This window comes from Myotis davidii, unplaced genomic scaffold (assembly GCF_000327345.1).
Source record: "Myotis davidii unplaced genomic scaffold, ASM32734v1 scaffold392, whole genome shotgun sequence".
In the NCBI taxonomy this organism is placed as follows: domain Eukaryota; kingdom Metazoa; phylum Chordata; class Mammalia; order Chiroptera; family Vespertilionidae; genus Myotis; species Myotis davidii.
Window position 1 is genome coordinate 2,115,053 of NW_006284244.1, and position 14,306 is coordinate 2,129,358.

The 14,306-nt window shown below is 38.2% G+C and overlaps 1 protein-coding gene across 1 annotated transcript in view; it reads left to right on the plus strand.

Moving 5' to 3' along the window:
• The window catches only part of GUCY1A3 (guanylate cyclase 1, soluble, alpha 3), a 47,818-nt gene that overhangs the window by 20,113 nt on the left and 13,399 nt on the right, over window positions 1-14,306 (plus strand). The window contains 4 exon segments of the mRNA XM_006754274.2: window positions 5,520-5,886; window positions 8,784-8,845; window positions 12,101-12,159; window positions 13,854-14,306. The exon segment at window positions 13,854-14,306 is cut by the window's right edge and continues 23 nt beyond it. Coding sequence (XP_006754337.1) covers window positions 5,632-5,886; window positions 8,784-8,845; window positions 12,101-12,159; window positions 13,854-14,306 — 829 coding nt within the window. The 5' untranslated portion in view covers window positions 5,520-5,631.

Consider the following 14,306-nt stretch of genomic DNA (forward strand, 5'->3'; position numbering starts at 1 on the left):
GCCATCACTTAGAGTTAACATCTTTGTTTTAGGAGGGTTACCAGTATCCTTACAAAATTTAGGATAAACACCCTTCACTCTTCTTGAAGATAGATGGAAGTGCCTTATACTTGCATGCATATGCAGTCCTTGGGAAGGTGAATGCTCTATTCTGTAATGTAAATTGGAGCCGCTTTCTCCTGTTTGAGCTTTTTAAGAGAAGAAATTGCTTTCCAAAAGGCTATTTTATCAGGAGAGTTGGAACAGGCCAACTCCTACAAGGTATTTTGTAATCCTGAAAACCCCCAATCGGATCCTAGTCATGATTTAATAACCAAAGCCATGGGAAATACATTACAGACTATTTTGATTGTTTTGCACGCCCTGAGAGCCTTCCTTTGGCTGTAGCACTGAGAAATAAAGTCAGAAGAATGCATCCTCCCTTTTCTTCAGCTAGCCAGGTCTAGTCAGTAGCCAAGTCATGTAGAGTCCCTCCCTGAAATACTTCTGGAATTGATCTACTTTTTTCATTCTCAGGGTTACTCCTAGTCCAACCCAGATCAGTCACGTATCCAACTCTGGCCCATTTCTCAGTCTGTATCCCAAATAACGTTTTAAAAATCCAGTCTAACCTATTCACTTTCTTACTTCTTAGTCATTTCGTTAATTGCTCTTAGAATAGAGTTTTACTTTGACATGGTTTACAGAGTCCCCCCAATCCTGACCTCTGCCTGTCTCATCTCTCACCACCACCACCTTGCTCTCCCTGACGCCGTGCTTTAGCCAGGCTGGAATTATTTCAGTTCCTAGAACATGACTAAGGCTGTCTTGGCCTCCAAGCCGGCTGTTTTCTCTGCAACTCTCGTTACCTGGCTCAGAGTCACAGTTCTCTCAGAGTTCTCTTTCTCCTGGGCCTGGGTTTGGAGCCTTGATTTGCACTCGTAGAGCGCTTATGTGCCTGCCTTTTCGTAGCACTTGTCACACCTTGGGACTGATGTGTCTGAAATAGTTTCCCTGCTGCACTGGACACTCCATGAGGGCAGGTGATATGCTTTACTCATTGCTCTGTCCCTGCATCTAACAGTGGTTCTCAACCTTCTGGCCCTTTAAATGCAGTTCCTCATGTTGTGACCCAACCATAAAATTATTTTCGTTGCTACTTCATAACTGTAATGTTGCTACTGTTATGAATCGTAATGTAAATATCTGATATGCAGGATGGTCTTAGGCGACACCTGTGAAAGGTTCATTTGACCGCCAAAGGGGTCGCGACCCACAGGTTGAGAACCGCTGAAGAATGCCTGACCTATAGTAGCCACCCATAGATATTTGTTGAATAAAATGAAAAGTGAACGAACAAAGTAGGAGGCAATCCAGTGTATGAAAGACTCCATGGGAGTGGAGATTATGAAAAGGAAGATGCAGATGGCATGAAGAATTCAACTATTAAGAGCTCAGAGATCCTTGAGGTTTAACTTTCAGCAGCTTTTTGTTGAATTCGGTAACATAGTGGACACAAAAACCAGAGAGTTTGAGACTTCGAAATAAATGTTATTTAAGGAAGTGAACACAACACGTTATAAAAGTGTGACTATAAGGGGAGCCAAGATAATGGTAACACTAGGAAGGAGTGATGGCCTAAAGGAGTTTGTCATTTGCTTGTCTTTTTTCTTAACTTAGTACTGGGAAGACTTGAGCATTCTCACCAATTTATCTACTGCTTTGTCCTGCTTTCCTTATATATCACAGGGGAAAGTTCTATAAATATTTCCTACTGCAAAGTGAAATGAAACACATTTTAAAAGCCTGATTTATTTAATATTTTTTCAATTTTGGAAGAATTAAAATTTTTTAGATTTTCAGTCTGCCCGAAAAGTAAGCTGTGTTCTTGACATCTGTTTATGAACATGGTTGCTATAGTTTGCACTGGAGTATGCGAACTTTATCCTTACTAAGGCCGTTTGTTTTAGTTTTCAGTTCCTTTCAGCACGTTTTCAGTTCCTTTCAGCTACTCTTAAAAATCTGGACTTTGGAATTTCATCTTAAAACACTTATATCTCTTTTTAAAATTGATTTTAGAAAGAGAAAGAAAGGAAGAGAGTGAGAGAAAGATTGATTTGTTGTTACATTTACTTATGCATTAATTGGTTGATTCTTGTATGTGCCCTGTCCACTAACCAACTTAACTACCCAGCCAGGGCCTCTGACTAGTATATATCTTTAACCACAGATTTTTGCATGACTAGGTGCTAGTTCTGACATTGATCATTGAATATATGGAGATTTAGTTCTTAGGTTACACACACACACACACACACACACCATTTCTAATTTAAGATCTGCTCTTATAAAAAAGGCTTTGTGTATCAGAGAGTACCTGTGGGGTGTTTTCTTCGGGGTCATTTTACTTGTAGAAACAAAAAAAGATTTTGTGCTTAATTAGCTCTGAGAGTTGAAATGATGAAGAGCCCCCTTACCTGAACAGTAAGGCATCTTGATTATTAATATGAGGCCAAGAGTTGGACCATTATTCTCACCACAGTAGTTAATCACTTACTAGTAAGAAGGAGAGAGCATTCGGTATATTTGGAGGCCGTTTAATCATCAACTTTGGGAATGGCAAATATTTCTCTGAATTTCTGAGAACATACAGGGCCACTGTTTGCCAAGCCTTTGCCACCAAATTTATTACTATAATTAATGTGTTTTCTCCTTAACAGGTTGTTCTCATTTTTATCATAAGCTATGTGTTAAGTTGCAAGTGACCACGTCATTTGTGAAGTTACCACTGGTGTTACATGTAAAAAACATCACTGGTTGGGTTGAGGAACCTGTTCTGTCTTCCTGGCAGGCAAACATAAGACAAACATAGGTTTCCAAGGTTTCAGCACTGCGTGCATCTGTTTCATAGTGTAATTTCATCAGTTGAACAGATGAAGAATGCTAATTAGTTTGTTTATACATTTGTGATTTAATGAGACTAAACACTTAACTGATCTTGAAGTAGGTACAACTTGTTTCCTGTTGCTGTTTTTAGTTTAATTAAAAACAGTGTCAGGCACAGTTTTCTGGAAGTTATAGAACTGTGTAATAGGGGAGAATCTCAAGGAAGGATGGGTAGTCAGTTTTTTCCTGCCACAGTGAGACTGAATAGGAAGATGAGAATTAAAATATTGAGTTTCAGGGCAAGAGTTGAAATCCATGGTTAACGAGAAGATTAAGCTGATGAAAAACTTTATCATAAATGACATTATAGCAAACTCCTAAATCCAGTATTTAAGTTCTAATGTGCCCCAGAATAACTTATTTTAGGAAGTAGTTCTAGACCTTCATTACATTTGACCTATAATCAGAATTCTATTTTTTATCATTTTTGCTTTTATTTGAATACCCTCAAAAAATTCTGATTCTTCCTCTAATATTCTCTTCTTGTAATTGTTGTAGTTACATCAAAATATAACTGAAATCATGGCATTCAGTTACTATAGCTCTTCTTCCTGAAAACTAATACAAAATAATGGTGTTATGCTTATTATAAATCAATAATTATTTAATACCATCTACTGTAATCTCTTTTATTACTTTCACATTGTGCAAAACTGGATCTGCAGAGGCTGTTATATTTTGGGAGATGAGGAAGTAACTTTTCCTGTAGTCAAAATTATATTTGGATTAAAATGCTTCAGTTAACTTGTTCAGCTTTTCACACCCAGGCGTCAGAAAACTACAGCCTGTGTAGCAAATCTACAGCCTGTTTTTGCAAATAAAGTTTTATTGAAGGACATCAATATTGATTCCTTTTTTATAGCAGCTATGGCCTTCATACAAAAACAACAGAACTGGGTCAGTGATAGAGACCTACTTTCTGGCCCTTTACAGAAAGGCCTGCTGACCACAGATCTAAACCCTACATGAGGTCAGGAATTGGTAAATAGCAGTAGAGTTATGCTGATATGCATTAAAGCCTGAGAAACAAATATTTGTGGAACTGAGTCTTCCAATGAATGCGGTTGAGAGCTTTAAGTTTTTAGGTCTTTCAGAATCCAAGTAACCATTGCACCTACGGCCAAATTGCCTTTGAAATACTCAGTAGCCTGCTGAGATAGCTCCTATTCTAGTCTGGCAGAATATGTTTTCTGCTCCTGAATATATAGGGTCTTCCTTGTACCTTCTTAAAGATTCATAAATTACATGTGAGCACAGATTTGGGGTATGACTTTAAATAAAAGAGAATACTGGCAGCTTCTTCTGGCCTGTCAGCATCCATCATCTTCACCTACTCAATGTCCACGAGACCCCAAAAGTTGTCAGATGGTAATTTAGGTTTCCTATTTGTTTCAGTTCAGAAAAGGAATTGTCCATTGCTCTAAACTTATTAGATAACTTACCTGTGACAAATTAAAAGCTATTGCTTATGCATATTAAAAATATATTAAGAGCATTTAGTTGCATAGGAAAAAAAAGAAAAGAACTGGGCTCTAGTTCTAAAGACGGAAGTATAAGGCTCTATCCTGGATAATTCAAATACCACCAGCCAATGAACAGGAGAATTATGTTCTTGTTGGCTCTTTAATATAAACTTCTAAGCCACCTTTAAGATGAACTAATCCTAGTTTCTAAATTAAGCCTTATTATTTAGAAACCAGTATCATTTGTGCTTGAGTTAGTAGAAAATGCATTGGCTCTGGAGTAAGATGGACCTACCTTTGAATTCGAGCTCCATCACTTTCTAGCATTTCAAACTAAAGTAAATGACCTAAACTTTCAAGCATCTGGCTCATTGGGAATAAGAATGGTTGTGCCATATGGTTGCTATGAGGATCAAACGGCTCCCGTGAGACTTAAATGTAAGTACAGAGTTCCCAGGCATATAGAAGGGGGTGAATAAATGTAGGTTCTTTTCCACTCTTTTTTGTGTGTTTTTTATTTTCCAAGAATGATGAACCCAGTTAGTCAGGATCATTAAAATTGTTGATAAACTGAACTTATAACCAGACAGTGTTTCAGTTCCAAAAACATATATTCAATGTTTTAGATCTGAAAAAAAATGTACTTAGGCATCAAGCATATATATTTGGGTATGTTTGGGAGACATTAGTTTATGCTATTCTGATTTATCAGAAGTGATAGCATAGTGAGAATGTAGTAGTATGAGCACTAATAAAACTACATTTAGATTTGGCTTCTGTCTTAAAACCATATTGTTCCACCAATGCGGAATCAAACTAACCCAAAAGGTTATAAAAACGGACACCAGTAGTTTGTGTTAATGAGGACATTTTGGAGAAAATTATGTTCCATTTGAAAAATATTAAAATATTAAAAGTAAGTATTTTACTAGTATACCAAAATGCAGATATATTATAGATCTTTACCAAATGGTCCATCCATTTTATAATTGACATTCCCACCAGATTTTTTTTTTTACTTGAAAAATGCAATATGACTATGTAGTCTTTGCTTGTTCACACCTGTCTTTTTCTGTTTTCGTAAGTGCACTAAGTCACTCGCTCTCCGTTCTGACTTTCTACTGCCCGTAGACACTCCCATCACCAGCGTCCTTGATCTGATCGTGGCTTCCATTAGTCAGTCCCACATAAGAGGAGCAGCTCACCAGGACGAGATCCGCAGCAGGCCGAGGCCACTGACACCATGTTCTGTACGAAGCTGAAGGATCTCAAGATCACAGGGGAGTGTCCTTTCTCCTTACTGGCACCAGGGCAGGCTCCTAAAGAGCCAGCAGAGGAGGCGGCGGGAAACGCAGAGAGCTGCCCAGCCACCCTGCCCATCTGTCAGGACGCCCCTGAGAAGAATGTGCAAGGAAGTCTCCCTCAAAGGAAGACCAGTCGGAGCCGCGTCTACCTTCACACTTTGGCAGAGAGCATTTGCAAACTGATTTTCCCCGAGGTGAGTGCTTGCCCTGTCCAGGATGTTACTGATAATTTGAAAATTGTAAAATAATGGTTTTCTAAGGAAAATGTAAACACCTGCTTTCTCACTCTCAAGTCTCTGATAGATGTTTCCTGGAAACACAGAAAAGCATTCCTTTAAAGCAATCATCGTCTTAAATTGTGTTTCTCTTAAAATGTTTAACATCTTGAATTGTTTGCAAAAGGATCCTGACTCTGACAAGCTTTTGAGCAACTGCTTAGCCCCTTAGCATCAGCTTTCTTATCTGTAAAATGGAAACAATAATGGTCTCTCTGTTCGAGAGTTTTAATGAACATGAAGTGAAGTGATCCATACCTCTACCCAGACCATAAATGACCAGTAGTTGTCAACTATTATTTAAAATCAAATTCCTTGAAGAATAACTTCTTTTCTGCCATGTTTTCTTCTTCTAAATCCAAAGAGTAAGATGTATCCCCTGATAATTTGTTGAGGTGGGGAAATCTCCCTTTTCCTGCTGTGTCTGAGTCTGAAATCTCTGCTCAGGCCAGGCTTGACCTGGTCCTTTGTGTCAGAGTTGTTAGTTCAGACACTTCTTGAAATAGCTCTGTGAGCTGCATAGCCTAATATCATTTTGAGCTATGGAGCATCTTCTGTTAATCTACCTGTGACAGAACACTGGGAATAGAGCATATACCTCATTAGGTAAAATATTTTAGGAATAAAAGAGGCATGTAGAGAGCTCCTCTCCTGCAGAGCTAAAGAGAACAGCTGAAAGTCTCCATGATATCTTCTTCCCTCCATCTGTGTTAAGTTTAAAAGACATTCACATAACATCTTTGAAATAGAAATATCTAATTATTCTTATCCTACTCTAGTCACTAGATAGCCAGCTATGCTGGGATGAGGGACGTAGTCCTTGTCAGGGAGTTGGTTGGTTGGCATCCCAGTCTGGGGAGTGGTTGGTAGTCTCGTTTCCAAGGACAGAGTGAGGTGCCCAGAGGGGAACAGATGGGAATAATGGGAATGATGGGGAAGCTGGGGAGCCTCCATGCTTCTCCTGAGTCTTGTCATTGCCATGTTGGCTTCATTATTTTGTCTGATAGATTTTGAATTCCTAAAGTAGAAGTCACCCACATGCTAAAACATTCCAAATATCAATATAAATGATATTTTACTGTATTTTTTGTCTTTGTTTGGAATAATCTCTGTTGTTTGTGAACTCATAGAAGTATTTATTAAGATTTGACAATACTGCTAGGTAGTAGATGGAAAGGCAAGACTATAAGAATTCTAAGCGGCAGAAGAGGTACAGTAGGTATTATTCACTAGAACGCCTCTCTGACAACTGAGGTCATTTGCCTTATAACAGTAAATGGTCTAATGTTGGATACATTTGGACTGAGTAATACTAATCTAGATTATTCCATCAACTGCCCAAACACCTGCATGTCTTTAATTAAATAGCATTTTCAAAATTTTTAAAGTAGACATTTAATTCTTTTATTGTTTGGATAACAATTCTATCTGTTATCCAAAGGAAGAGACTCAAAATACCATTGGACAGACTATAGTTCTCATTTTAGATAATCAGACTTTACTCTCCAATTTGTTTTTATGGCTGGAACAAGTATTAAAATCCATGAACCTTCCAGCCTTTCTTTCATCCTGAGGCAGACATATCCTCCCTCTCTTTGTCAGACCAGTCAGAGAAGCTGTTCTACATTCTACATTTAAGTTTTCTTTTATTTCTTTTTGGCACTTGCATTTTTTCCTAATAAATTTCAAATCTTTCCGAAGCTCTATAATGAAAGTCCCTTTCATGATTTATTTTATTAAAACAGAAGCTTGGGTCTATTTTGCTGAACTCCACTGCCTCCCTTAACCAGTGGAAACTCTAAGTGAGATATAAATAGTGCTTAAAGAGAAAGGAATTTCCCAACTTGGAATAGAGCCAGAAAATTCTTCACTTTCCTCTCGTTAAACTACAGAAAGAACCAGCGGTTATGTATACCCATGTATATACATATGATTTTTACATGCTCTGCAAAAAAAAAAAAATTGGCAGCTCTGTTTACCAAAGCTCTCCTTCCCCTTATTAACCAGAGACAACAATCTGTTAAGAAAGATTGAGAGTCAAGTATTTAAAAAGTATGGAGGCTTATCTGGAATATCTTGAAGTATAAGAAAATTCACGAAATCAATAAAAGAGAATAAAATTACATGTGTTTGGTGAAGATAATTAGTTCAAAGAAAGGAAATCGGTGCAAATTAGGGGAAATCCAAGATTTGTTTCAAATCAGTGATCAACTGATCTTGGCAACAGATTGGATTTAAGGGATAAAAGAAAGGGAGAGACAGATAATGCCAGTTTTCTAGACCTGGGGGTGTAAATGATACATGAAACATAAATATGCATGTGGAGTTAAGGGCAGGGAGTCACTGGCATGGCTGGGTGTGGAATTGGTGACAGGAGCACAGGTTGGCTTGGCTTGAGCCACACGGACATTGACGTATTGGTAGCACATCCAAAGGGGTTTCCTGACCCAGAGGGAGTGATGCCCAGAATTCCTTCATGGAAGACCTGACTTTGCCAAACTGGAGTCTTCTATTTGTATTCTCACTCACCTTGGCCTTGGTCCGCGGCTGTCAGGAAGACCACCCGCCAATGGTAAAGCCTGAGGCCCACAAACCCACATCCAAACTCAAATTAATCTGAGCTCATGGTTTCTTCCCAAGTTTGAAAAACCCATGGAAAACCAGTCCCACTTTCCAAAGTGTAAATTCATGACAATTATCATTACAGTGATAACATAGCTGCTTCTTCGCAAGAAACTTTCAGGGAGAAGGATTAAAATGTATCGTTGAGTCAATTATTGAAGGGAATGTTTACAACTTTTCTTTTCGATTTTCAGTTTGAGCGGCTGAACTTTGCACTTCAGCGGACACTGGCAAAACATAAAATCAAAGAAAGCAGGTAAATTGAGCTGTTTTATTTGTGTGAACTTCTTATTACCATCTCTGAGCCCACTACTAATAGCCAACACTTGCTGAAAGTATCCACGTGTTTTGAATCATTATGCTCTGCCAAAAACTGGACTGTTTTAGCTGCTACTAATCCGAAAATAAGTGCATTTTCGCATGTTATGCATCACTAAGCTCCAAGTTTATGTAAAATGTTTAGGATTTTCTAGGGGTTTAGGAAAAGGCAGAACTGAGTTTCCAAGCTGGGTTTTTCAGAGCCCACGATTTCAACGTTGTTGCCATATTCTGCTGCTTTGAACAAGCTCCCATAGGCCTCTTCTCTCATACTAAGGGTGATTTCTAAAATAGTTAACAGGTCAGGCATGGATGCCAGACACTCAGTGCACAGTCCTTGGCTGATGAATACTGCTAAAAGGTTGAAGCAGGGTTCCTGTGCCCCCTCTGTCCCCACTTCTCCTTCCCCCCAAATTAGACTTTAGGTGCTGCATAAGGAGGAAATGAAATGGAAGAAGGATGGGGGGTGGGGAATTCGGGGGCCTTGGGACAGCAGTTATTAATCCTTAGGAAAATTTTCAGTATTTTTTATAACTGGTATGGTTATTCTGGTATGCACTGGCTAAATATCAGTTCTGTTTATACTTTTTTTCTTGTACTGTGTCTGTGCAATTTTATTTAAGCTAGCTTTCTGTAGAGGCTTAATCTATAATAAGCTAACTTTTTGTAGAGGCTTAATAGATAAGGTGATTTAAAAAATAATCTGATTTATATAGTTCATTTTTCAACTATATCTTGGCGCAGTCACTGCTGGTGGATAATTTGACTTGGCCTTGCTTTCGATTCCCTGAAATGCCAAGGATTATTCAATCTGCCAATGATAGAATAAATACTTGAGTTCAAATTTACAGAGTTGAACATTGACGTTCTGCAAACCAATACCATTGTCAGAGATATTTTATAAATTCATTCATCTCCCTGCTACTCATGAGTGAATAATCTGTTCTGTGGATTATCTGTGCTTAATTTTCCTTGCTGACTAACTGGTCCCAGACTGCAGGCAGCAGGCTGTCAAGAGGAGTCCCAGACGGGTCCAGAGAAGAGAGAGTGAACCCGTGTGTCTGACAGAAGCTTTGTTTACAGGAGCGATATGCAAAGTATTCCAGAGCCCCCGACCTTGATTCTTAGTCAGGCTGATAAGATAGCCACAAGTCATCCGCGCTGTGCTACTGTGTCTGTCTGCCTAAGTCCTTGGCAGCCAGTTCACACAAAATTTATTCTCAGTGCTTTGTGTTCTGAATGTTCCTAAGCTAGAGGCAGACATTCTTCAGGATGTGTTCCCAGCAGCGCATCTCTTTTAAAGATCTCAAAACTAAAAATAAATACATAAATAAATAAAAATAAATATTTTATTTGCAAATCTTGAAACATCTTTAACCACTTGCCTGACTTTTTATAGAGCGGATCATACTTTTAAATTGTCCTCGTGGTAATTATTCAGTTGTTGAAATAAGATGAGCCCCCCACCCCTTTTTTTTAATAAGAGTGCCTGTTGATATGCCAAATGCCTTCTCTCTGCGTTGCCTTTTAAAATTGTTGCATATGCTCTTTGTGTCTGGGTCTCCCACTGGCACCACCATCTTTTTGGCAAGGCAACTGCTGTTTCTGCTGCTCTCATTTTGCCAACTGCTGAACACACCTGGCTCCCTTTTGCAGACTGCTTCGTCTCCTATGTGTCTTGAAAAGCAAAACACCAATATATTATATAATAAACTGTCCCTCAATGGAGTACTGGAGCTCCCTACACACCACCATCTATTTTTTAAGTAAATGAGTTTTAGTAGAACCATTCTGATAGCTCCCTGGGGTGGTTGCACATAGAGCTTTTGTTTTGTTAATTTCTCTAGGATCTGTTGCTCACATCATCACATGTATGAACTCCTGGCTTATGTGTGTGTGTAGCACACATTCAAGCTTTTACCTCCTTTTTGAAGATAAAGAGCGGGGACTTATTTTGAATTGCACTATCTGCTGTTTGGACTCACTTTGCTCATATCTCATATCATGGGTGCTGGGAATTGGCAGCCTTATAGTTCTCTGAGCAGATTTGCTCTCATTCTCTAGAAAAAAAAAGAAGTTGCTTAAGTGACAAAAAAGGAGCCAATTAAGGGCTGATTAATACAAAACAATATATATCAAGGGGTTTAATGATAAAAGATTAGACTTTGGGTGGTGAGCACACAATAGAGTATACAGATCTTGTATTATAAAGGAGTACTATCTATCAAAGTGTTTGGGGGTCTTTAAAGTCAAACTAGATAATACCAGTTAGTGTTCTTCAACCAGTTAAAATAAGAAAATATTTCCACCTAGTATTTTAAATAATTATAAGCAACATACCTTTATGTGACAAATAGTGGAGTGAGCAATTTTCCTTCTTGAAAATATTCCCTTTTGAAACTTCTCTACCTGTGTCATGTTCTTTGAAATCTATTCAAAAATTTTAGATTCATGCCTGTTTGTAAACTTGGCTTGTTTAATGGCATACTGAACCACAATCAGAACTTGGGTGCCTTTAAATATGCTTCGGTAGTTTGGCAAATTTGCTCATGATCAGTCATCACTATCAGAAGTCATCAACAAAAAAATTAGGCAGACATGAATCAGCAAGTTGTCCAGTTGAAATCATTAATCAAAATGTGTGTGCAATTATCAACTTCTACGCTACAGAAACCAGCGCAGTAATTGAATAAAGAATAGATTAGTTACTCATTTTTGTACAAGATCAAGGATAACACTTAATGTAAAGATGTCTGAGAGTTAAATATGCAGGCTTTACTGTCTGTTTATAAAGTAAATGTACAGAATCTACTGTATATTCACTTTAGAAAAATATTGTGATACTTAAAAATGAAATCCATCAGTATGTAGGTTTTTTTTCTTGTGGGTCATTTCATACTCCTGGTTCCCTGCCAGTGTAGGCCTCTTAAGTATTAGCTTAAGAGAAATTCACTTAAAAGGCAAGTACTTCATAAAAAATGATGAAGCACTCCATATTCAGCTATATTTGGGGGTTTTCAACATTGCTTTGGGTTGTACATGTACCTGCTCCTTTTCTGTAAACTTGATAGTCAAGACCTGCCTCTCCAGAAAAAGTTACTGAAATTATTTGTCATGATTTCTGTCTGTTATTATCTGAACTTTTGAACATTCACATGTCAGTTTATAATTTAAGATATTAAAATATTTTCAGAAAATCTGTGGAAAGAGAAGACTTTGAAAAAATAATTGCAGACGAAGCGCTTGCAGCAGGTAATAGAATTGTTTCATATTAATTGTCTAGTATATGTAATTAGGAATTAATTATGTTCATAGAACTAATGTTTTATCTGTAAACTAATGTTTTCTATTAGTAAAAAGATATTTGCCTGTAGAACTAACATTTTCTTTTAAAATATTTATTTTTATTAGCTGGTGAATTCCAGTGTGAATCGTTCAATCTATGTATTGTATTAACATAAAGAATAACTCTTTGTCATACTATGTATTTTTGTTTGACCTTAAACATTTCCTCTTCTTTTATTTAAATTTATCTTTATTATTGAAAGTATTATATATAGCCCCCTTTTTCTCCCCCATTGACCCCCTCCACCTCCAACCTCCCCACCCTCACACCCCCAGGACTCATTTCCTCTTTGTACAATGTTCATTTGCTGAGAACTAGATAAGGCTGCATGGGAAGCTGACTCATATACAAGTATATGCTTTGGTCTTAAAGTTAACTACGTGTTCCTTATTTATGCATAAAAAATCCTACTCCACCAAGTAAAACAAGGAATTTTAAAAAGGCTTGAAACAATCATGGGGAAAGGTGTTAACAGTGTTGTCATATTAATAATTAATTTAAGAAAACAAGTAGCTGAGTAACTTTGTCCTACTACCCTTTTCAAAGATTGAGTGTATGGACCAACAAGTTAAATTTTTCTGAACATACAAGATATTAAGATTTTAATAATAATAATGATGGTGGTGGTGATTATGGCTGACTTATTATAGTGAACCCTTCTTAGAAGCCAGGGACTATTCTAAACGCCATCCCCACACATCGTGACTGTGGCATAAAGAGGGCACCATTGCTCTTCCTGAGTTACAGGTGGAACGGAACGTGGTACACAGAGTTGAAAGAATAAAGGAAGTTCTGGAAGAACTAGGAAGTGACTAATATATTCCAAACACATATTTATTTGAGTAACACTAACAAGGATGCTATTATACCCCCCAAAAAAACCTACTTTATGTCATCCTTAAAGAAAAATGACAACATTTAGTTTCATAGCCAGTGATTTCAAATTAATTCCTGTGTCTGAAGCTTACACTCCTGGAGGCCCTGCAAGGCGGACAGTACCTTTCATCAGGATGGTCGGGTTTTGTTGTTACCAGGGTGGGACAGCTTTTTCCAAAATGGACCTGCTCCTGCAATTCCTATTGCCCTTTTCTAGCTAAGTTTAGGGGGATAAAATGTGGTACATTACATTCAGTTGATCATTTTTTTTTTGAAATTTTTTTTTATTGATTTCAAAGAGGAAGGGGGAGGGAGAGAGAGATAGAAATATCAATCAATGATGGAAGAGAATCATTGACCAGCTGCCTCCTGCACTCCCCCTACTGGGGATCGAGCCTGCAACCTGGGCATGTGCCCTGACCAAGAATCAAACCATGCCCACCCTGGTTCATAGGTCAAGGCTCAGCCACTGAGCTACACCGGCTGGGTAATCATTCTTTTTTAAAGAAATGATTTGGGATTTCTAGTCAGCATTACCAGAATTTTAGTAACTCATCTATGTCGATAATTAGAATATAGATGGTTAATTTGGGTTGGCATTCTTACTACCAGATATAAAAGGAATGAAATCATCAAATAAACTAATGTCTACCGTAGTTGTAACAGCACAGTTCTCCCACGCTGGCCTATTTGACATGGCAGGACATGTGTTATCTGCTTTCAGGAGTCCCAGTGGAGAGCATCAGAGCATCTCTCGGTGAAGAGATTTTTAAAATATGTTATGAGGAAGATGAACACATCCTGGGTGTAGTGGGAGGAACCCTCAAAGATTTCTTAAATAGCTTCAGCACCCTCCTGAAGCAGAGCAGCCACTGCCAAGAAGCAGAGAAGAAAGGCAGGCGGGAGGCTGCCTCCATTCTCTGTCTGGATAAGGACCACGATTTCTTAAACGTTTACTATTTCTTTCCGAAGAAGATCACGTCCCTGATTCTTCCGGGCATCATTAAGGCAGCTGCTCACATCCTGTACGAAACCGAAGTGGAAGTGTCATTAATGCCTTCCTGCTTCCATAACGATGGCAGTGAGTTTGTTAATCAGCCCTATTTGTTGTACTCCGTTCATGTCACAAGCACCAAACCATCCCTGTCCCCGGGCAAACCCCAGTCCTCACTGGTCA